The sequence below is a fragment of the Strongylocentrotus purpuratus genome, unplaced genomic scaffold (genome assembly GCF_000002235.5).
Source record: "Strongylocentrotus purpuratus isolate Spur 01 unplaced genomic scaffold, Spur_5.0 spur5_scaffold_6, whole genome shotgun sequence".
NCBI lineage: Eukaryota > Metazoa > Echinodermata > Echinoidea > Camarodonta > Strongylocentrotidae > Strongylocentrotus > Strongylocentrotus purpuratus.
Window position 1 is genome coordinate 13,122,899 of NW_022145612.1, and position 22,128 is coordinate 13,145,026.

Sequence of the window (22,128 nt, forward strand, 5' to 3'; positions counted from 1 at the left end):
AGAGCCAGAGAGAGAGAGAGGGGGATACAAGGGTGCAAAGGAGAAGATACAAGGACATTAAAACATAAGTAATATAACATAGAAGCAAGATATACATAACAATATTTTCAATACTTTCATTTTTTATAAAATCTGAAAAATATGATTAACCGAATGGCGAAAATTGGAAATAAATCGGACCAATACTGAGAAAGTTATGAATGCTTCAAATTTGAGATCATTAAGTCTATGCCAATCTCAAATTTGCAGTTGGTCAATGGATTGTGACGTAGTCGCGGATAACTCCCGTTTGTCGTGTACAAAAATATAATACATTTCTGTTTTTCTTCAAAGTTCTTCCTCCCTTGGGACTCTACTAAAATGTATTATGAATATCATATTATTATAGCTCCTCTAAAGAGAATAGGCCCTCCGTAGTCATACATTTTGAAGGAAAACAAAGATTTTAGTCATTTTGTGGGTTGTAACAAGTAGAAAGTTGTCAACCATTACATTACAGAGACATAACCGATTCAGCCGATATGTCAAAAATTCATAACTTAAATTTGCTTGTCAGATTTTTCTGCTTTTCTCTAATAGAGACGTTTGCTGTCAAGTTTGGGTTTCCCTGTTATGACGTAGGTAAAACCTCTTGACCATACCCTACACAATATGAATGCGATAAGTTTAATATCTCTTTGTAAATTTACCATACACGCAACGTCCATAATTTTGCAGTTGACAAATGAGAAAACTCTTGATCTAAATGGCCATGACTCATTCTTGGATTAAAACAACAGTTCAAGTTAAATACAAGTAAATTGCCCACGATATTCGACCCTTGAAACACGTGTCTTCCCAGGCTATGCGAATAGCTGCTCAATGGGCGTGTTACATTTTGATTTACTCAAATAAGATAGCAGAGAAGGTCTTTATTTGCTATGAAAATGTATTGCTTTTCTTTTTGACCGCCGAACCGATCCCATGGTCATTTTGGAAATTTGCGTATAGATTAATCTCAATTTCTTGCATATGTCGTTTGATTGGAGCGAGATTGTACGGACTATCCACCCAAAATTCGTGTGATTAAGTGCAATCGAGTTTTTAAACCGAATTTTATTATAAATAGAGCAATACTCATGGAAGTTAGTATCATTCGCTCATTTGAGCTGTCTTGAAACACAGAAAAGTACGAGGAGAGGAACGCGATAATAAATTACTGGAATTGTATTGTTTAACAAGTAAGTATTTGTCAAAACGACATTCATTCTTATTCTCATACAGCAACGATGGACAGTATTTCTAACTTCAATAAAATTGTGGCATTTTGTGCGCCATTAATTGTGTGGATAGCGCTTCCTCAGGATGAACTAAAGTTTAATCCAAAATGCAATTCTTCAGAGTATTTGATCGAGATGGTGCCGACATTAAAAACCTGGAATAGAAAGGGATCTATGTTTGTTAAGCACCTTGATTTTCCAATGGAATAATTTTGTTATTTTGTTGTTGTTGTTGTTGTTGGGTTTCTTTTTATTTGTGTTATTTTATTTTTGTTTTCTGTTGTAGACACATACCAGCATGAAGCCGGTAACAGTGTTCGCTCTCCTGGCCTGTCTCGGGTTCATGATAAACACCGCCTTGGCATTTCCCACGATGACTAAGAGTAAGTATGGTCTCAAAAATGTGTATACCACAGGCGTTATATATAATTGGAATATTTATCAGCTTGACGTTCAGTGGCGTTCTTAGTGGTGACAATTTTTCTATTTCATGCCAATCGCAACCCGTTATATAGTTTTATTCTACTCTACATAAAGTCATCAAAACTTATGTTACCATATAAACTAATCAAAATTAACGTGCGCCTTTTCAGGAGACGGAGATTCGTGTGATGGGAGTATTGGAGACGGTTGTGATGGAGGAGATGGTGGAGGGGATGGTGGAGGAGACGGCGGAGGAGATGGGTGCGACGGTGGTACTGGGGGTGGATGTGATGGTGGTGACGGTGGCGGAGATGGTGGCGGAAACGGAGGAGGTGATGGTGATGGTGGAGGAGACGGTGGCGGAGACGGTGGCGGAGATGGAGGAGGAGATGGCGGAGGCGATGGCGGCGGCAATGGTGGCAGGGGTGGCGGAAATGGCGGCGGGGGTGGCAGAAATGGCGGCGGGGGTGGCGGAAATGGCGGCGGTGGTGGTAATGGAGGCGGAGGAGATGGAGGTGGAAGAGATGGAGGTGGTGGAGATGGAGGAGGTGGTGACGGTGGTGGTGGAGACGGAGGTGGAGACGGAGGTGGAGACGGAGGTGGAGATGGAGGTGGAGACGGAGGGGGAGACGGAGGTGGAGACGGTGGTGATGGCGGCGATGGCGGCGATGGTGGTGGTGGAGGTGGTAGCAGCAGCAGCAGCAGTGAGGAAGAAGGCGATGCTGAAGCAGACGCCGGTGATGGAGGAGGATGCGATGGTGGTGGTGGCGGAGATGGAGGATGCGACGGAGGAGGATGCGATGGTGGTGGCGGAGATGGGGGATGCGACGGAGGATGCGGCGGTGGAGACGGAGGATGTGATGGAGGAGGAGATGGGGGCAATGGTGGAGACGGAGGAGGAGATTGTAGCGGTAATAATTGTGATGGCGGAAATGGAGGTGATGGTGGTGGAGATTGTGGTGGCGGCGATTGCGGAGGCGATGGTGGTGATGCCGGCGGTGACTGTGGCGGCGGCGATTGTGGAGGAGGTGATGGTGGTGGAGATGGCGGATGTGGAGGTGATGGTGGCTGCGATGGAGGTGACGGTGGCGATGCTGGTGGAGTTTCAGGTAAGTTTTGAATGATTGATATATGGTGTGTTTAAAAAGAAATTAAAGTGCAGCTTTTATTCACAAATGAATATAGAATACACGTGGATTATGATATTTAATTTGGTTTTATGCGACATTAGAAGCAGTATACTGGTTTAATGAGAAAATATGATTGATATATATCTAACGTAATCATCTCACTTCTTTTCCTTTGTTATAGCTCCGGAAGTCGATGGCGGTTGCACAGGAGGAGGAAGTAGTAGCAGTAGTAGTGAAGAAGAGTGCGACGGGGGAGATGGAGGAGGCGACGGTGGTGGAGATGGTGGTGGAGATGGTGGTGGAGATGGTGGTGGAGACGGTGGTGGAGATGGTGGTGGAGACGGCGGTGGAGACGGCGGCGGTGGTTATGAAGAAAGCAGTGTGGATCCAGGTGGCAGTGTCAACAACGTGTTCCCTCCTTCCCGCCCGCAATACATCCCTATCTACGTTCCTAAATGGGTCGGTGGACAGAGTGGCGGAGACGGTGGAGACGGTGGTGGTGACGGAGGTGATGGTGGTGGTGATGGTGGAGACGGTGGTGGTGACGGTGGTGGTGGTGATGGGGGTGATGGTGGTTGCGATGGCAATGGAGGCGAAGGATGCGACGGTGGTGGCGGTGATGGAGGCGGTGGTGGTGGCGGCGATGGAGGCGATGGTGGGGATGGTGGTTGCAACCTTGCTGGTGGCGAACTATGTGAAACCGGTGGAAATGGAAATGGCGGAAACGGAGGAGGCAATGGCGGAGGAGGCAACGGTGGAGGAGGCAACGGTGGAGGTGGAAACGGTGGTAAGGAAGACACAGAGGTTATAAAAAAATTCTCAATATTACAAATACCAATGTCCGAAATCAATATGGTTTTAACCCAATGTTTAAAGGGACTGGTTGGTCCCCTTGTGGAGACTACCCTATGGCATAAGAGATTAATACCATCAAGTTGGAAATGCACTTCATGATAAAGCTTAAATAGATGGAATGCTTAATATAGGGTTGCATCCACATAATATCGCGACCCCCTCCCCCACTACTTCGTTGAACAAGGCGTGTTAGCCGTAGCTATGTATTATAATAATTTTAAAAAATCATACAAAATGCCATCTCATCGAAAATAATTGTAAATTATAAGCCTGTAATACACAATTTTATTTTCAATATTCACGCGTATGCTCTCGAAGAACAGCTGCCATAGAAATATATATATAATTTCTAAAGTGTGTTATCTTTTTGTCTGTTCATACAGGTTCAACCAAACGTGGATGCACAAAATGTCCAGCGAATATGGTGAAGCAATACAAGGTGTGTGGTTCAGACGGTAAAACGTATGCAAGCCCATGTCATCTAAGCTATGAAGCCTGTTCCAAAGAAAACAGGAAGCTTGCAATGATTAAAATTGGACGCTGTTAAAATACCGGTGAGTTGATATGTTAATTTGAAATAATTAGAATATATAGATTTGACTGTTTATTATGGTAAGTATGTAAATTTTACAATAATTATAAGAATTTAATATCATTAATATCATTAAAAAATATACAAATATATCCCATTAACGCTACGCTTTCATATGGGCAACAATTGAAGAAAGATGAATCGTGAATACGTAAACACCATTGTAATTCAATCGATTGTTATTTCGATTTAACTTAGATACTAGTCATACACGTGTCACGTACAAGGACTAACAATCGTTCGACAAAATAACTTCAGTTTCTTGGTAGAAATGTTTCGTTACCGATTTAAGAATTCAATGCGTTAATGTTTTGCATCAAATAATTGAATGGTGTTTGTTTCATTATCATTGTTTGATGTGTCACAGGTACATGTACTTTATGATAATCAAAATTTGTTCTACGATATAAATTGTCTATTCCGAGTGTTGGCTCAGTCACTAGAGCGTCCGCCTCACAACCGGGAGGTCGTGGGTTCGAACCCCGGCCGTGTCATACCAAAAGACGTTAAAAGATGGGAGTTTGTTGCTACTTTGTTTGGCGTTCATCAATAAGGGATAGAGCAACGTCGATCTGGCGCTGCTCAGTGGCTGCCGGGCTCACGATCAATTGGGCAAAATGAATTTCCGTTTCGGTTTAATACAATTTGGAGTGGACTATTAGGCTATTATTATTATTATTATATTTATTTTTCGCATTTTGTTTGTATCATTTCCTTCTGCAGGGAAATCGACGACATGCAACCAGTATTACACAAGCTGAAAGGGAGAATATACTGTTAAACTGTATGATGTACTAAGCCTCTTCAAAATGGAATCAGAATCATTTGTGAAACACATCATATTAAAAAACCCTAGATCTCATGAACATTCGTTTCAATCCTAAATTCAGTCTTTAAAACCTGATATCTGTGTAATTTGTATTGTTGATATATGTTTCATATATACACATTTATATAATTATTACGAAGACATTTTTTAGTTTGCCTTTATGTCATATGAGTTTCATTTTTTGTTTGTCCAACTTTGTACTCTGTTCTATTTCGCTTATTTTATTTTGTTTTGTTTTGTTTTGTTTTGTTGTATGATTTCATTACTAGTGTGTCTTATTTATTTGCATACATATGCATAGAAAATTAAAGTTGTTTGAAAATCATATGTCGTCTCATTCGATCATTCTAGTATACTTTGTACCTCGTTAGAAAGAAGAGAAGTTGATTGATGATGGAAGACGTATGTTTGTAAACTGTGAACTAGTTAGTCGTATGGCTACAGCCCAGAAGACCAACATCCACCAGATCTATCGTGCGGGCCTTATGGCAACTTTTCTGATATCCCAGTCACACGAACGAGACCGACACCAGACCGATAACATACCGAACAAAAGATTACATTACCACAAATGTCCAAAACTCAGTTGGTTTGGAGTGGGCTTGGCTGTGTGACTGGGGTATTAGGTTTCACAAGAGTAAAGATTGGTATTGTCGGTCTCGTGGGCTGTCGGTCTATTAAGCGAGTGATACAGGTATATGTGTTTATGATGATATTGTATTTAATGATGGTGTTAACTGTGATGATAAAGATGATGATGATGATGATGATGATGATGATGATGGTGGTGGTGGTGGTGGTGGTGGTGGTGTCGGTGGTAGTAGTGGTGGTGGTGGTGGTGGTGGTGGTGGTGGTGGTGATGATGACGCGGACACAAAGTTGTCTCGTGCAGTCATGGTATAACGAAAGTACACCAACAAAAATATACGACACTGTCAGATGAAAATCCCTGTCGTAAATATAGTCATTATTTATATAGTGTAAGCTGATATTTAAAAAAATATCATAATCCATCGAAATATTAACACAAATAGAGTATTTTTCATTTTCTAGTTGGTTTAATAATACTAAGAACATCTAAGCGCATAAGTAGAAGTATTTGGTTTCTTCTTCTTCCTCTTCTTCTTCATCTTGTTTTCCCCTTCCTTCCTTTTATATGTATATTTTTCTTGTTCTTCTTCCGTTTCTTCTTCTTCATATTGTTCTTGTTCTCCTTATTGTTGTTGTTGTTCTTCTTCTTTTTCTTCTTCTTCTTTTTCTTCTTCTTCTTCTTCTTCTTCTTCTTCTTCTTCTTCCTCTTCTTCTTCTTTATGTTTTTTTTAATTCTTCTTCCGTTTCTTATTCTTCATTTTGTTCTTCCTTTTCATCTTCTTCTGCTTCTTCTTCTTCTTCTCTTTCTTCTCCTTCTTGTTCGTCTTCCCCTTCTTCAAATTTTTCTTCTTGTTCTTGTTATTGTTGTTGTTCTTCTTCTCCCTCTTTTTTTCTTCTTCCTCTCCTTCTTCCTCTACTTTGTATTTTACTTCTTCTTCTTTTCGTTTCCTTCTTTGGTTGGCATAACAAACAAATCAAAATTCGAAAATGTTCTTAGTCTCAAATATAAAATCATTGTTTAACATACAATCATAAGAGAAAAAAAAAGGAAATGAAGATGATTTGGAACATATCATAGCATGTCCCAGTTCAACAAGAGACGTGATAACCAAAGAATTTTACATATCGATAAATAGGTCCCCCTCCCACTCTCCAAGCGAACAATTCGGTCTGTTCCGAATTAATCCAGTCACGTATCATCAAAGTCCTTCTAAAGTGCAAGCGGAATTTGCCAATCCAAGAAATGAGAATAAGAAATGTTTTCTCCCAAGGATATACTTCGCTTTGTCTCGGAGATCGATCTCCTAACAGTCATGCTCGCCCTTAAATGTCACATTTGATAATTATGAATCAATGCTGATATAGTGAAGAAAAGCTTCCAGTCATTTAACGTGAGACATCAGAGATTGGTAGATTGCGAAATTACGTAGAAACCGAAATCAATTTTTGAAACAGTATCATTGATATCTCACGGAGAGCTTCTTAATCGTAAAATTAAAAAAACAATATCGATACAAATAACTATAATATAATTTAATTAGATTGCAACATCATTCACAGTTACTATGGGTTCAGAGAGAGTTTTTTTTGTCACACATGATCTTAAATACAATTTCTGAAATCCTATAAATACAGAAAATATCAAGACGACATTAACCAGTTTCCCAGAGTTAGCAAGTCAACCAGGATAGGAGTCTCAGAAGGTCTAAGAAAACATATTTCGGGATCACAATAATCAGTTATTTCATTGTAAGTACAGTGTATATTTAAGTTCTTAACAGTAATTCATATAACACAACATCCACTACAAATTTTATATTGGTTTTTAATGCAAGTGAATTCTTCGAGAAGAACAATCCAAAAAGAGATTATCAAATTGCCTCCATTTGATTGTTTTGACCCTTCATGCCAATGCAACTACTAAAACTATAAAGGGATTGATTTGAGGCATCGAAAACATGCAATGAATTTGGTCGGAAGCTTCAACATGTTAAACGGGGACTATATTACATGAGATACAGGAGAGACTGTCTAACATTATGTTATTTTCATGTTATGTACAAACAGGAATAATTGTGAATTCGTCGAGATGAACTTTAAGACAGCTGTAGCTCTGCTGGCTTTGCTGGCAGTAGTAGCCGACCTCTCTGCCGCAGCACCGCGAGGTAAGAAAGGAAACATGGTTTTACTTCATTGAGACAGCAGATAAAAAGCGTTATAATAGTTAGGAAGTATCAACTGATGGCTGTATTCGTTTAGATGGTCAGACATGTAATTGCCGATATCATTAGATTAAATCGACAGTGTTACATGTATTTATAAGTCGACATTTGTGATTTCGCTTCTAGTGACCAATTTAACATTGTAGCATCTCGTTAACAATGTAAGAATGGTTTCATATACGAAATAAAGGGTGCTTTAAATTAATAGTAAGTGATACGCTGGAACAAAATTTACTTCATGACTAAAAGTTAATATCAACAGAAATTCATGTTTTTAAATCATCCAAAGGTCCTTCTTCGGATTAAAACAAAGAGAAAGCAAAACAATTTGTATGCAAACAAAATTATTCCAATCATATCGGTTTTATAAGAGAAATGATTATTCCAATAACATCATTTTTATTAGAAAAACGTGACGACAATGGGAACGGATGTGACAATGGTGGGTCTGATTGCGGTTCCTCAGATCCATGCTCAGCGGATCCTGGTGCTTGTGCCCCAGCAGCTCCTGCACCAGCCCCAGGCCCTGCCCCACGAGCCCCTGCTCCGCCAGCTCCTGTTCCACGAGCTCCAGCACCGCCTGCCCAAGCACCTCGTGCGCCGAGGCCACGCGCTCCAGCAGCTCCTAGAGCCCCCATGAGAGCCCCCTCAAGAGCTCCAGCAGCTCCTAGGGCCCCGATGAGAGCACCCGCAAGAGCTCCTGCTGCTCCCGCATTCGCTCCTTCAGCACCAGGAGAATATGCGGCGTATGGTGGAGCAGAGGGAGCTGACGGAGCTGATGGAGGTGATTACGAATATGGCTACGACTATGCGTATGGTGGAGACAGCAGCGGAGAAGGATACGGAGGTAGGTTAACATTTTAATTGAAAGAACTGCATAGTTCATTTTTAGTTCCAAATAATTATAATGTACACTGATACAACTGTATTATCTGTGTAATGATATACAAGCAACAATAGCTGGCATTACGTCCGTCTCAATTATGTGTTAAGGCACATCGACAATATAGGGATAGAAAAGAGAGATAATGGGGAGACTATAAACGATGGCACATGTCACAATTTGAAACTGATTGGCCGTTTCGCTCCCACTAGTGCCCCCCCCCCCTATGCCAATATGGTCCAACGCTACGTCATGCCAATTGTATACTTAATTAAGTTCAAGAGTTTACTAATGTCGTCAATCCATCAACATATTAAATATCTTACATTTATCAGGTGGTTGTGGTGACAGCAGTGAAGAATGTGGAGGATACGGAGACGGCGCCGGTGGTGCTTCAAGTGGAGGTGGTGGAGGTGGTGCTTCAGGTGGAGGCGCTGGAGGTGCTGATGGTGGTGATGGCGGAGATTATAGCGCAGCTGTAGGAGGTGGGGCAGCTGCAGCACCTGGAGGCTACCCTGCTGCTGCACCTGGAGGCTACCCTGCTGCAGCTCCTTCTCGTTACCCTGCTGCTGCCGCTCCACGTCCACGTGCTCCAGCTCGAGCACCCGCCCCTCAAGCTCCAGCTAGGGCACCCGCTCCTCAAGCCCCAGCACGTGCACCTGCGTATGTTCCCAGGGCGCCTGTCTATAGGGCCCCAGCACCATCAGTGCCACGGGCTCCAGCACCGTCAGCGCCAAGGGCTCCAGCACAAAGGCCAGTACCAAGGCCAGCAGCACCAGCACCTATACCTGCGCCAGCCCCGAGAGCTCCAGTTGCTCCACCCGCTCCTGCTCCTCCTGCTCCCCCTGCTCCTCCTGCTCCTCCTGCACCAGCTCCCGCACCAGAAGCCCCATCTGCACCCGAACCCGAGAGCCCTAGCGATGGAGATAATGGTGACAATGGATGCGGTGATAATGGAGATGGCGGCACCAGTAATGGTTGCGATACCACGACTGGCGACTATGGTATGACACTTTTGTTCATTTAATTGATTAGCACAAAACTCACGGTAATATTGGTGGTCTTCTTGAATACTGTTGCATAATGTTACATTATTTAAAAAATAAGTAGTTTTACAATAGTTTTGTGGGGGTTTCCATGAGGTAAACCATGAATCTCTATGGAGGAATATCAATCCTGATGCTTCCTTTACCATTATAGGGTGATATGTGACTAGTACATGCTGCATTAATACATGCGTGCGATTTTGAACTCTTACTAAATTTTCCTCAATTTAAGCGCGGTTACAGTGTTTGCTGTTTCGATTCCAATATATTCAAAACAAGTAGATACTCGATGCAATATGCGTTCTAATTCAAGGCACTCTGGATTTAGGAATTATGTTTATCTTTGTTCATTCTTTAATTTTTTTCTTAAAAGAGGAGACACATACAGTGTAATTATACCAGTTCAATTTAGTGGCAAAATGTGTGTCACAGTGTTGTGGAGTCCCAAACACATTATCTCGCCATTCCAGCGAATAGTTGATCACTATAATCCGACTTCCTTCCGAATCTCTAGAGGACCTGAGAAACCACTGCCTCCCTTGTCCCAACCACTTCGTGGGCCAAACCATGGGGGTGTGCGGTACAGACGGACAGACATACAGAAGTGCATGTGACCTCCGTTACTCAGCCTGCATCCGGGGTGATTTTCTACTGTCTAAGGCCAAAGATGGACCCTGTTAAAGGTAGGTTAGATCTTATAATGACATTACAAATGGTAACGGGTCAAGAAAGGGAAGCGGAAGGATTGATGTTCATTAGCAAACGTTTAGATTTTAAAGAAATGCTCCATAAACATACGACAGTTTTTGTAAGTTGACAAATGACGTTACAAAGGATGGTTTCCTTTGTATTTTCGAATGGTTATGCGTGTTGCTCTTTTAATATTTCTCTTCGCTAATCAATTGCATTTTGTGAATAGGCCCAAAGACATAGGCAAAAGTGTGTTCTTGATCATTTTCGAATGGCTCTTTATTACTACAGGTTGTTTTTCTTGTTTGTTTTATATATTTATTTTTATTTATTTCATATACACTGACAAACCCAGCGCACAACGTTCATGAATTATGAGCTGTGGTATTTTGTGTATCTTTATTTATTCACTAACTTTTGTATCTATTCATTCCATTTTTTTGTATTAACTTATCTATTCTTGTTCCTCTTCTTTTTCTTGACAGTTACCATCTTCAAGGATATGTACCTGAACAGACGGTCCTATATCCCTGCTTCATTATCGCGATACCCTACTTATTTATTTCCTTAAATTCATACTACTTAATGTACTTGTCATGTTGCATCACAATGTCTGAAACACGTTATGAGAATGAGCAGTAGACATTTAATGTTGATTGGATACGTGTAAATGGAGGATACTTCACTTTTTAAAGAGGGGCTTATACTGCATTGAATTTAAATTTGATTGACGATATAATCATGAGTGCTACATCAATATTACTGTATTAATTATTAATATTATAATGGAAGTAAGCGGTTACGAGAACAAATTACGTTTGTTCTTAATTTCATTCTTAAAGCACGCATATTTTGTCGCATGTTTTTACATTCCTTTATTGTATTATTTGTAATTTATTATTATTTATTTATCATTTATTGTAATGGTTATGCATAACAATTAAATGATCGAAAAATGAATGTTTAATGTTTGGATGCGTTTTTGTATGACAATGTTTCTTGAAGGGGGTTTGGACGAGGAGGTGCATTAAGCTAGGGTCTCATTTGCCCAGGGGAAAGAAAAACAAAAGTTAAAGAGGGAGAAAGCGAAACAAATGGTAAAAGACAAACAGCTTTCGAGATAAAGAAGTAGCGTGAAAACGCGGGGGAGAGAGAGAGAGAGAGAGAGAGAAGAAAACGAGAGAGAGAGAAGGCAATAGGGCGGAGATATAAAGTTAGAGAAGAGATTGATAAAGAGTAGAGGAGAAAAAGAGAGAGGAAAAAGAAAGAGAGAACGGGGATGGAAGGGGAATGAAATAGAGTGATAGAAACTGAAACTGAACTGCACTGAACTGAACGAGAGGATAGAAGGAGATTAAGATATATGATGAGAGAGAAAGACAGATACAGTATACAAATAATACGCAGCAATGAGGGCATTAGTAAGAACCCACACGAGGTACCTTTGTAACAGTCTAACTGTTTGGACTGTTTTGAAGGTACCAAGTGTGGGTAATTTTACTAATGCCCGAACAAAATGATGTGTATTATTTGTTTTATAAGATTATGTTTTATTTGTTTTATAAAATGATGTTTTATAACATGATTTTAAAATGACCGGCCATTACCATTGGATAATGACCAGTCATTTTCCAAATTACGCTTTAGGCAAAATAAATGCCTGGTCACGTGTACGTTTTCATCCAATCATTTGATTAGGATCCACGTGATCCTCTTATAAAGGGAGATATATAAGACAGGGGAGGATTGGAGTGGGGCAATGTATAGTCAGTTAGATCAGGGCTCTGTTATAGTCCTACGACAGAATGTCAATCCTTGATATATTTTTTTCGAGACTTATTCTGTTGGTGAAATATTCGTGTAGGTCTCTTGACAATATCAAACTTTATTATAATCAACAAAGCATTGAACCTGCAAGCTTAATACGAATGAAACAACCCATGCTTTGTTTAAATTTAAGTTCATATTTCAGTAAAGACTGCTGATATTTATATTATGTATTATGTCTATGAATTAAATCAAACTGTCCTTACATCACAGTGACGATTTACAATTATCTTAATGCTCAGTGATCTCGAATATTAAAGATGTTACCATTTCTCCATACCACCGTATAGGATATTTATAAAATTCTGTGTTTAAACAGAGGTGTCGACTTTTATTAATTTGCCAATTTAAACACTGTGAAAAAAAGATTTTTTTTAAATATATTGAACACATATTTCTATATATGCGTGGATACATAGTTATGAATTCAACAATGATTATAAAATCATTGGTTTATAAACGACATGCCCTTAGCGCATGCGCGTGTAGGTTGACTAATAATTTTGTTTTATTCGTCAAATTCTGAGAAAAGATAACATTATTCCATCAGCTATGACGTAAATCAATTCTTATATTCGTTACTACATGTATCTTCCCACATGTTGCAATTTAGTAACAGATGTGCCGTTATTTCATGTAATCATTCTGGAAAGGGTGCGGTCTTTTATAATCAAGCAGCGGTTCAGCCCTGCACTTGACCGTTGCTGTCATGTAAAATCACGGCCACAAGAGATGATCATATTGATGTGCTTTGGTTATAGGACATATACCTACTGGCAGTGCATTAGAGAGAAAAAACGATATGAGCTCATGGACATCGGAATTTTAATTTCCTCTTGTTTAAAGATTATCCTAAGATAATTGAAACATGTAGTTTCCGCCCAGTTTGGGTGAAGATGACCATTTATGAGCATCATCTTCCCTGGAGTTTGAAATCAAGTATATAAAGGGAAGAGTATTTGTCAAAGGCATCATTCACTCCCTCGAGCAGAGTAATCAAAGGAACAGGAAAGTAACAGAACAGTGGAACATTTTCTTTCCTGGTTATATGCCTTAAACCAGTAAGTATGATATAATTGTGGAGAGCCTCCAGACAGAATTTTTAAATTCTTTTAGGTGATCCTCAGGCATCAACTGGTGCTAAATATTATTATGTTTATGTTATATCATTTGTCAACCTTGTGATGTTTTGTATATTATAATCTTGTCTGGAAATAAAATAAATAAAATAAATAAATACAAATAAGTTGCCATTAGCTGCTTTAATTAGTTCCTATTATAATTGCTATTATAGTTGCTTTAATTATTTCAATTGTGTTCAATTCTTACTGACATGAATAAATAGTTTGGTGTGATTTGGACTGAATTATTTGAAATGCTGTTAAATTTGAAGAAAGTTACAGGTTTGTATATTGAAATTGTACTAACCAAGTAAATTGTATCTAATTTGGGATTACTTGAAAAAACTCTCCTGTAATCATTCATTGATGTTACATGTATTTTCTATTGATTTTTTTCTTTCTCCGTTTCCAGAAGCCATCATGATGAAGACTTTCACTGGGTTGGCTCTACTGACCTGCTTCTTCCTCTTATGTAGGGTAACTGAAGGAGCCCCAAGAGAAAAGAGTAAGTTTCCCATTTTGATATATCTGTTTTCATTTTTTAGTTCGATAACTGTATTTAACAATGATGCCAATCCATAACGAACTGTTACGTAGCCAACTGGAGGGTCACTTTGTTTTATGATAGTAATACATCCTTTGTACACAAAGATATGTACACGGAATGCTTTCTTGTACCATTTTAACCTGCTTTTGAATGTTATTCTAATTACTGCTTTTAAAATATGATAAACAACGAGTTCTACATTTGATTGAATAACATTGTTTAGGTCACCTTCCCCTTTCTTCGAATAAATACTTGAATGAACTTTTATATCCAGATTTTCAAATTGTGAATAAATATCTCCTGTGATGGGTACATTTTATTTGTTCAATATGTTAAAGGATATCTTTCATGGTCAGCTTTTTTAAGCCCCATTGCACTACATGTACTTGTAGCTTCTTGCTCCCTCTATATAGAAAACAATAGCTAAGCGGTGTCGGTTGGTCCTCCATGATCCTCTTTTTCTTATGTTAACTGAGAGTTGAGTTGATGAGATAACCACCTGTCAGTGACCACGATGGAAGGTCTAATCCCTTCTGGCCAAACTTGTGCAGACGGGCTTTAAGCCTAGTCACACTAGGCGTACGACCTAGCAGTGGTTATGGGGAGTCGGCGACCGGTCGTAGCTCTATTGTGATTTAGGCATTAATAACACGCATAATCGTAGTACGGTTTACATGTTGAGTACGTACTCTTTCATAACAGTTTCACACGAGCTGCAATTTGCTGGCGGTTGACTGCGTCAGCGACTGGCGCTGTCTTTGAAATCATAAAGGGACACCGTCTAAATTTGGGATAAAAAAGTACAGTTCAAAATTGCGTTGAATGTATTGGCTGGTGCACTAGTTTGCTTGATTAGCGGAGCTAAAAACGCAGTCGAAGTGACTCCTCGTGTCCAATGAGGAATAGTTCTCGGCAAAGTCAGATATATTCTCATTTAGTGTATTGTATAATGACATTTTTTTTTCTAATTAGGAGGAGGAGGTGGAGGCACGTGTGATGCCGGAACCGACGGATGTGGTGATGGAGGCGGTGACGGTGGTAGAGATGGCGGATGCGGCGGAGGCGGGTGCGGAGGAGGTGATGGAGGAGGTGACGGAGGCGGTGACGGTGGTGGAGATGGCGGATGCGGCGGAGGCGGGTGCGGAAGAGGTGATGGCAGTGCTGGCGGAGGTGGCGACGGAGGTGGTGACGGAGGATGTGGTGGTGGCGATGGAGGTGGTGACGGAGGCTGTGGTGGTGGAGACGCAAACGGAGGGGGTGCAGAGGGAGGTGTTAGTGGCGGTGGTGGTAGTAGCAGCAGCAGCTCCAGCAGTGAGGAGAGCACTGAAGGCGAGTCTGGAGGTGCGGAGGGATGTGAAGGTGGTGAGGGAGGAGAAGGAGGTGAAGGAGGAGGAGAAGGATGCGGTGGTGAAGGAGGAGACGGTGGGTGTGGTGAAGGTGGTTGCGAAGGTGGTGATGGTGGTGGAGATGCTGGTGGTAGTGGTGGAGATGCTGGTGGCACTTCAGGTGCCCGGTAATCTACATTCCTCACGATGGTCCTTAAAAACCTCCATATACATAAATTGATGATGAATCGCATTTTTTTAAACTGTGTAAAATGATAAGCAAAATCATGATGTATATAATGATGTATTAAATTATTTTAGAAATTCAAATGTAGCGGTAGTTCGCTTAAACGTTTTTTTCTCAATCCTTTTTCGATCAAAATAGGAATGTAGTTCTACTACTACTCTACTAGGCTATTTTGGGGTTGCATTTCATTTCCTTAATTAAAAAAAAATACTGTCTTTAGGATATCAAGACAAATATTTATCCGTAGTTATCCTCGTCTGCAAATCGCGGTTAGATTGTATGTATTTAAATATAGACTTCCACTTTCTGCTTTCAATCTGTTGTAGACAGTGTATGTTTTCAATGTTTGTCTATCTATTAAAAAAAAACACTTCCGATATGGATTTCATGGCTAGCTAGGGGAGACTTTTATTAGAAGAAGTCACTAATTTGAGTTTACATTTTTGTTGTACTTTTATTACTATTGAGTTGTTTGTACTTTATTTATTATTTATTTTGTTTTGAATATTTATGACATGAATAAAGTGAAGTGAATCACTAAATTCCTTTTTCGTTCGAATGTAATTTGTCTTTGTACTTCAATTAAAGGATTGTTTGGATGTGTGTTTTTGAACGATACTGCCTTCCGTGTTAAACGTTTAACACACCTGTATCACGACTTGTTCTCCCTCTCTGTAGGTGAGGGCACAGGTCATATGGGAGGCAGTACTCGAAAGAAAAGTGGAAATGCTGGCAGTCGGCCGAGAGGTCGGAGTAGGAGTGAAAAGAAGAACAACCATTCCGTCAAAGAAAGCGCAAACAAAGTTTCATCAGACAGTCATCGCCCAATTCTTCATTTTGTTCCCAAATTCGTTCCCGTTGTGGTCTTCCCTTCCAAATCTCCAAGCGGAGGGACCACTCTACAAGGCGGTGGTGGTGGTGGTGAGAAACCTGTTGCTGGTGGTAGTGAAGACAGTGGGAAGGGTGTTGCTGGTGGTAGTGAAGACAGTGGGAAGGGTGTTGCTGGTGGTAGCGAAGAAGGTGGGAAGGGTGTTGCTGGTGGTAGTGAAGATGTTGGGAAGGGTGTTGCTGGTGATAGTGAAGATGGTGGTGATGGTGGTAACGGTGCTGGTGGTGGAGACCGTGGTGATAAAGGTGGCGTTGGTGTTGGAGAGGGAGTATGTGAGGAAGGATGCGATACAACTGATGCATTCATATGTAAGCCTATACCATGTCCGGTTGAAATCTCACAGAATAGTGAAGTCTGTGGGTCAGATGGTAGAACTTACGCCAGTCTTTGTGATCTCAAGTATGCATCATGTATGAACGGCGGAATTAAACTCGAGGTTGTTAAATCTGGAAACTGTTAAAGTACTCATCTAATTTAAAGTAAAATTAGATCACCAATGATTGGGTAGTTTAATGATGTTTACGTCCTTGTCTTTATGCAACCTTATAAGGGAAAATCAATACTCTTAACATAATCCTAACACATTCGCATTGACTACAGGGTCATTAGCGTCTTAACATTAAGTTCGAATTTTCAGATGGGTTTTTAAATATCCAAGTCATTTTTATTAGTCCATTTGGAGGTTTCGTGGGCCCCGAGCCCCTTTTCTTCACAGGCTTATATCTTGTAAATAATATTGAGAAATCTGACTTGCTGCATTACAGTTTATATTTTTATGAAATTGCTTTGAAATCTGACATGACTTGTTTTGTTGTCGCTTTCACTATAATAAAAGGACATACCGATCCAATCAGAGCAAAATACAAATAATGTAACAAATGAGAAGAAAATGGGTTAATAAAGAAGAGAGAGAGAGAGAGAGAGAGAGAAAGAGATGGGTAAGAGAAGGAGAGAAAGGAGAAAGGGGATCGAGAAAGAGTGTGTGAAAAGGGAATGAGAGATGAAAAGAGAGAAAGGGGAGAAGGAGGGGAAGAAGAATGAGAGAAAAAGAGCTAAAGAGGGTTCACATAACATATAATAATATTAAGTGAGAATATTAATGACGTTTTTCTATAATAGGGAGCATTGCAATGAGGCACGATTTCCTGGCCCACAACATTAAAGTCAGAAGCAAACATTAGTTTACCAGTGTTCGCTGTGAAGGTCATCAGTGTCCCCATAGTTGAAAATCCTTTATATTATTATTAACATACCGAATTATCGTGGACCCTTAAATCAATTGTAGGATACACTTGCTTATTATTTGCATGGCATAATAGCAATGTTTGTTTTACGGAAAATATATATGAGTTTATAGCGGTTTCTCAGTAGAACACTTGATTTGTTTCCCAAATGTAAACAACACTAACATTGACATTTCAATATCATACTTGACTTTTTTATCCATCTTAGATTGACAGTGAGTCAGATATATTGTTTTTTGATCATACTCCTTCTTAAAAATGATAAAAACCAACATCTGTCATCAGTGACAATGAGGTAAAGGGCGTGACATTTACAACTAAATACAGCTTCTTATGTAATGTACTCCGTTATATCTTGCTTTCTGATAGCTTGTTGTCTCAGAGATACCGATTTTTATAATATTCAAAATGAATAGCCGTGACATAGTTTTTATATCCTGAATACAAGGTATCAGTGTTTATGAAGAATGGCAGAATGAAGGATGAATCACTACCTTTTTAAAGATTTCGATATGAGTGATAACAATAAGAAGAAGAATACTATAAGAAAAGAAGTGACCTCCTATTAAATACTGGTGACGTATTCTTAAATTGTGACTGTAAGAAGCAAAGTCGGAATGGCTGAAAAGGCTATTTCCAAAATGTGTATATAAAGGGGCATGAATTCATGATGTAGCATATATCTCAGAACTTGCGAAGGAATACATTACAATTTTAGAAGACATCTTTGAGGAGTTTGGATAGTAAACACAGCTTTCCAAAAATTAAGAAAAAACTTTGTTTCTGGAAACACTCGACTGTTGAACTAAAAGGTAAGTAGTAGAAAATAATATCAAATAAATGTTATGGGTATACCTTTAAAACTTTGATTCGTTAGACATCGCATTACAAATATACAGGAGTATCATTATAGAGACTAATTAATTAATGTATACATTATAAAGATCATTATTCATACAATATTCATCATTGTATTTCATTCTTTATGATGACTTTTAATTAATAAACTGTTCTCCTTCTCCTGTTGGCGTTTAATAAATAATCGGTCATTCTACTCATTTGTATCAACAGTAAAGACAGGATGCAGATATTGAACATATTGAAGGTTGGTGGCGTGCTAATGCTAGCATCGTTTGTATCTGCGGAACCAAGAGGTAGGAATTCCGGTGTCCATGATATTATTTACAATAAACATATCATTCTTAATGTTTTTGTCTCGAACAAAAAAAGTCAAATATTAATCAAATTTTAATAGATAAAAAGCTTATGATATAAATTGATAAGCTTTCATATGTGTAGTTTTATTGCTGCATCTTTATTAAACATTTTAGAGAACTTGCTGCAAAATATAGGTTGTTAATCTAACACAGTTTTAATCGTGTCTATACGTCGACACCACGAGGGTATCAAAACAGCACCATTATCGAACTTAGCTGTCTTAATAACACTGTTTTCGTTTTTACTTTGTTTAACTCTTTTGGTGTTTCAAACGATGGAATTATTTTTATAACTTCTGTGGTGCTGACAACCTCTTTGTTAGTGCTCGAAGTGGTGTTAAAATATTACTCCGGTTATTACAGTGTAGATGTGTGTACGATATTGTCATGTTCATTGTCTACAGTCAAACGAGATGACAACGGGGGTACCGGTGCTGAGTGTGGTTCCACTGGGTCATGTGGAGCGGACCCAACTCCCTGTTCCCCTGCAGCTCCTGCTCCTGCTCCTAAGCCACAAGCGCCTGCTCCGCCTGTTCCAGCTCCACGAGCACCTGTGTCATATCCTAAGGCCGCATCACCATCTCCTCGTGCCCCAAGACCTCGAGCCCCAGCCAGAGCACCCAAAGGTATGCCATTTTGTCTTATTCTGATTTCCAAAAGAAATGAATCTCTTATTTGTGAATTTATTGTCGGAATGTCAGGAACTACGTATACCATATTCTTCAGAAGAAAACAATCATTGTAATTAATATTATATTTTACTTCTTTTACTTTTCTCATTCAGCTTGATTATAGTTAATATTGTCGTACGAGTATTGTGCTTTTAAATGATTTTATGTGTTTTAGGGCTTGCTCATACACTTATTAACTACTTCGTTTGCAAAATTCTCTCTTCTTACTCCTGTCTGTGTCTTCCCACTATTCATCCCACACTCCTTGTGTGATTCCTTCCATGGGGTATCCAGCCCGTGCTCCTCCCGCGAGAGATCTCCCGGCCTTCGCTCCCTCGGCTCCAGCTTCCGTTCCCGCTCACGATGCCGTGGATGGGGTGGAAGGCACTGCCGACACAGCTGACTACGATGGAGGGTACGGTGGAGGTAGCATAGGAGAAGGATACGGAGGTTAGTTGTACACACTGTCGCTATTTAACTCTATCAGTGATGGATTTAATGGAAATAACCGGTCTGCTTTAGTTTTCATGAAATTTCTAACAGGCTCATGAAATGTGAATGAGTTTGATATCATGGAACAAAGTGAAAATGGAAAATGTTGAACCAGGTTTGATACATATTTGTGAACTTTTGTTATGATTTTAAAATAAACACATATGTAAAGTAGCAATTACATGTATCTGGATACTCCATGATAAGCGGAATTTAAAAGCGCCCTCTAAGTGCAGAAAAGCGCTGTAATTTAATATATATAAAACGTATCATATCACAATACTTAAAGTTTGAAAAATGTTATCACAACTGAATTAAAAATTGATTAAGACATTCCCTTTTGAATTAAAAAGAAAGAAATTCGGATTTGCGTCTTCGTACATAAAAAAATGAATACAAAGTTTATGAAATCATCACACAGGTTGTGGAAGCGATAGCAGCGAGGAATGTGACAGCTCTTCACCGGGAGGTGTGGAACAATCACAGGGTGGAAATGGCGGAGAAGTTGCCGAGGGAGGAATAGACTTTCACGTCGTGTCTGGTAGTAAACCCGCAGCAGCTCCAGCTGGATCCCCTGCGCAATCTCCACGTCATCGAGTCGCCAATGCTATTCCAAGAGCTCCGGCCCCTCCAGCTCCCCGTGCTCCAGCTCGTCGTCCAAAGATCCCATCACCTCCCCCACGCAGACCTGCTTCTTCACCTGCCGTCCCCAAAGCTCCTCAACCTAAAGCACCGGCTCCTCCGAAGCCATCAGCTCCAATGGCTCCAGCTCCTGAACCTAAAGCACCGGCTCCTCCAAAGCCATCAGCTCCTGAACCTGAGGCACCTAGTGGAGATAAAGGATGCGATGAAAATGGAGAGAACGGAGGAAGCAGTAACGGCTGCGATACTACAACTGGTGATAATGGTAAATTAGCCTAGGTAATAGAAACAATTTTGTATCATTTTTAACACCGTATATCAGATATTCTGTCACGTATTATCATAAATGTGCTGATTTTTTTACTAATGAATACCAGTAAACATTTAGTACATAATTATAATTACGCGAAAGGGTTGTCGAGAGAGATTATTTTCTTAATGAGGCCTACAATCAAGGGTGTCGATTATTTTGTATCCGTGGTTGGGGGGGGGGATGAAAGGTGCCAAAATATTTTCGGCAATGGATCAAAGCAATCAAGAGGTAGAAGCGTGTGGCAAGTTGCACCCCTCCCAAGCGCGTAGACAGGATTTCATTTTAGGGGGCGGTAGTGAGCACGCGAAGCGCGGTCCCTAGGGAGTTGCGTGCAGGGAGGGGGAGTTTCCACCCCGCGAAGCGCGGAAGCTTTGACGTTTCACTAAATTATTAGAGAAAGAAGACGATTCGTTGGACCGTTCTCGACTCTTAATCCTTGTTTGAATCAAGTTCCCCTTCCCCTTCTGACGTTTCATTAGATTATTAAAGAAAGAAGACGATCCTTTGTACCATTCTCGACTCTTAATCCTTGTCTGAATTTATTTTCGCCCATTCCTGAGCGAAGCGCGGAAGCTTTCACAATAGAGAAAGAAGACGATTTGTTGTATCGTGTCCTTCATGAATTCAGTTTCTCCCCTACCGCGCGAAGGAAGCTTTGACGTTTCACTAAATTATAAGAGAAAGAAGACGATTCGTTGGACCGTTCTCGACTCTTAATCCTTGTTTGAATCAAGTTCCCCTTCCTCCGCGCGTAGCGGGAAAGCTCCGACGTTTCATCAGATTATTAAAGAAAGAAGACGATTCGATGTACCATTCTCGACTCTTAATCCTTGTCTGAATTCATTTTCGCCCATTCCTGCGCGAAGCGCGGAAGCTTTCACATTAGTGAAAGAAGACGATTTGTTGTATCGTGTCCTTCATGAACTCAGTTTCCCCCCTACCGCGCGAAGCGCGGAAGCTTTAACGTTTTAATAAATTATTACTCTTAATCCTTGTCTGTATTCATTTTCGCCCATTCCGCGCTTAGCGCGGAAGCTTTCACGTTTCATTAAATTATTCGTTAAAGAAGACGC

At 40.1% G+C, this 22,128-nt stretch overlaps 4 protein-coding genes and 1 long non-coding RNA gene across 5 annotated transcripts; 3 read left to right on the plus strand and 2 right to left on the minus strand.

Annotated features, from left to right (window-relative positions):
* The first annotated feature begins 1,155 nt into the window (after positions 1–1,155).
* LOC105446706 lies at positions 1,156–1,917 on the plus strand. The gene is made up of 3 exons (XR_973833.1): positions 1,156–1,220; positions 1,546–1,642; positions 1,853–1,917. It is a non-coding gene; the product is annotated as an uncharacterized LOC105446706 (long non-coding RNA).
* A 222-nt stretch (positions 1,918–2,139) lies between these two features.
* On the minus strand, positions 2,140–6,994 carry LOC115919405 (putative GPI-anchored protein pfl2; the record flags this gene model as incomplete). Its single annotated transcript, XM_030973091.1, has 4 exons — positions 6,958–6,994; positions 3,539–3,630; positions 2,975–3,487; positions 2,140–2,787 (listed from the first exon to the last, which is right to left on the minus strand). Coding segments are annotated over exons 1-4 (1,290 nt in total), but the record flags the coding sequence as incomplete, so codon positions are not given.
* Positions 6,995–7,755: 761 nt separating this feature from the next.
* Positions 7,756–9,811, plus strand: LOC105446707 (vegetative cell wall protein gp1-like). Its single transcript, XM_030973099.1, has 3 exons — positions 7,756–7,844; positions 8,308–8,748; positions 9,120–9,811. The coding sequence occupies exons 1-3, from the start codon at positions 7,769–7,771 to the stop codon at positions 9,809–9,811; spliced, it is 1,209 nt and encodes a 402-aa protein (XP_030828959.1). The 5' UTR covers positions 7,756–7,768.
* Positions 9,812–14,983: 5,172 nt separating this feature from the next.
* LOC115919410 (cell wall integrity and stress response component 4-like) lies at positions 14,984–16,282 on the minus strand. The gene is made up of 2 exons (XM_030973100.1): positions 16,233–16,282; positions 14,984–15,506 (listed from the first exon to the last, which is right to left on the minus strand). The coding sequence occupies exons 1-2, from the start codon at positions 16,280–16,282 to the stop codon at positions 14,984–14,986; spliced, it is 573 nt and encodes a 190-aa protein (XP_030828960.1).
* On the plus strand, positions 16,283–21,021 carry LOC105446715 (translation initiation factor IF-2-like). Its single transcript, XM_030973102.1, has 4 exons — positions 16,283–16,784; positions 19,342–19,563; positions 19,903–20,058; positions 20,522–21,021. Exons 1-4 carry the CDS (start codon positions 16,283–16,285, stop codon positions 21,019–21,021), a joined length of 1,380 nt encoding a protein of 459 aa, XP_030828962.1.
* Positions 21,022–22,128: the final 1,107 nt, after the last annotated feature.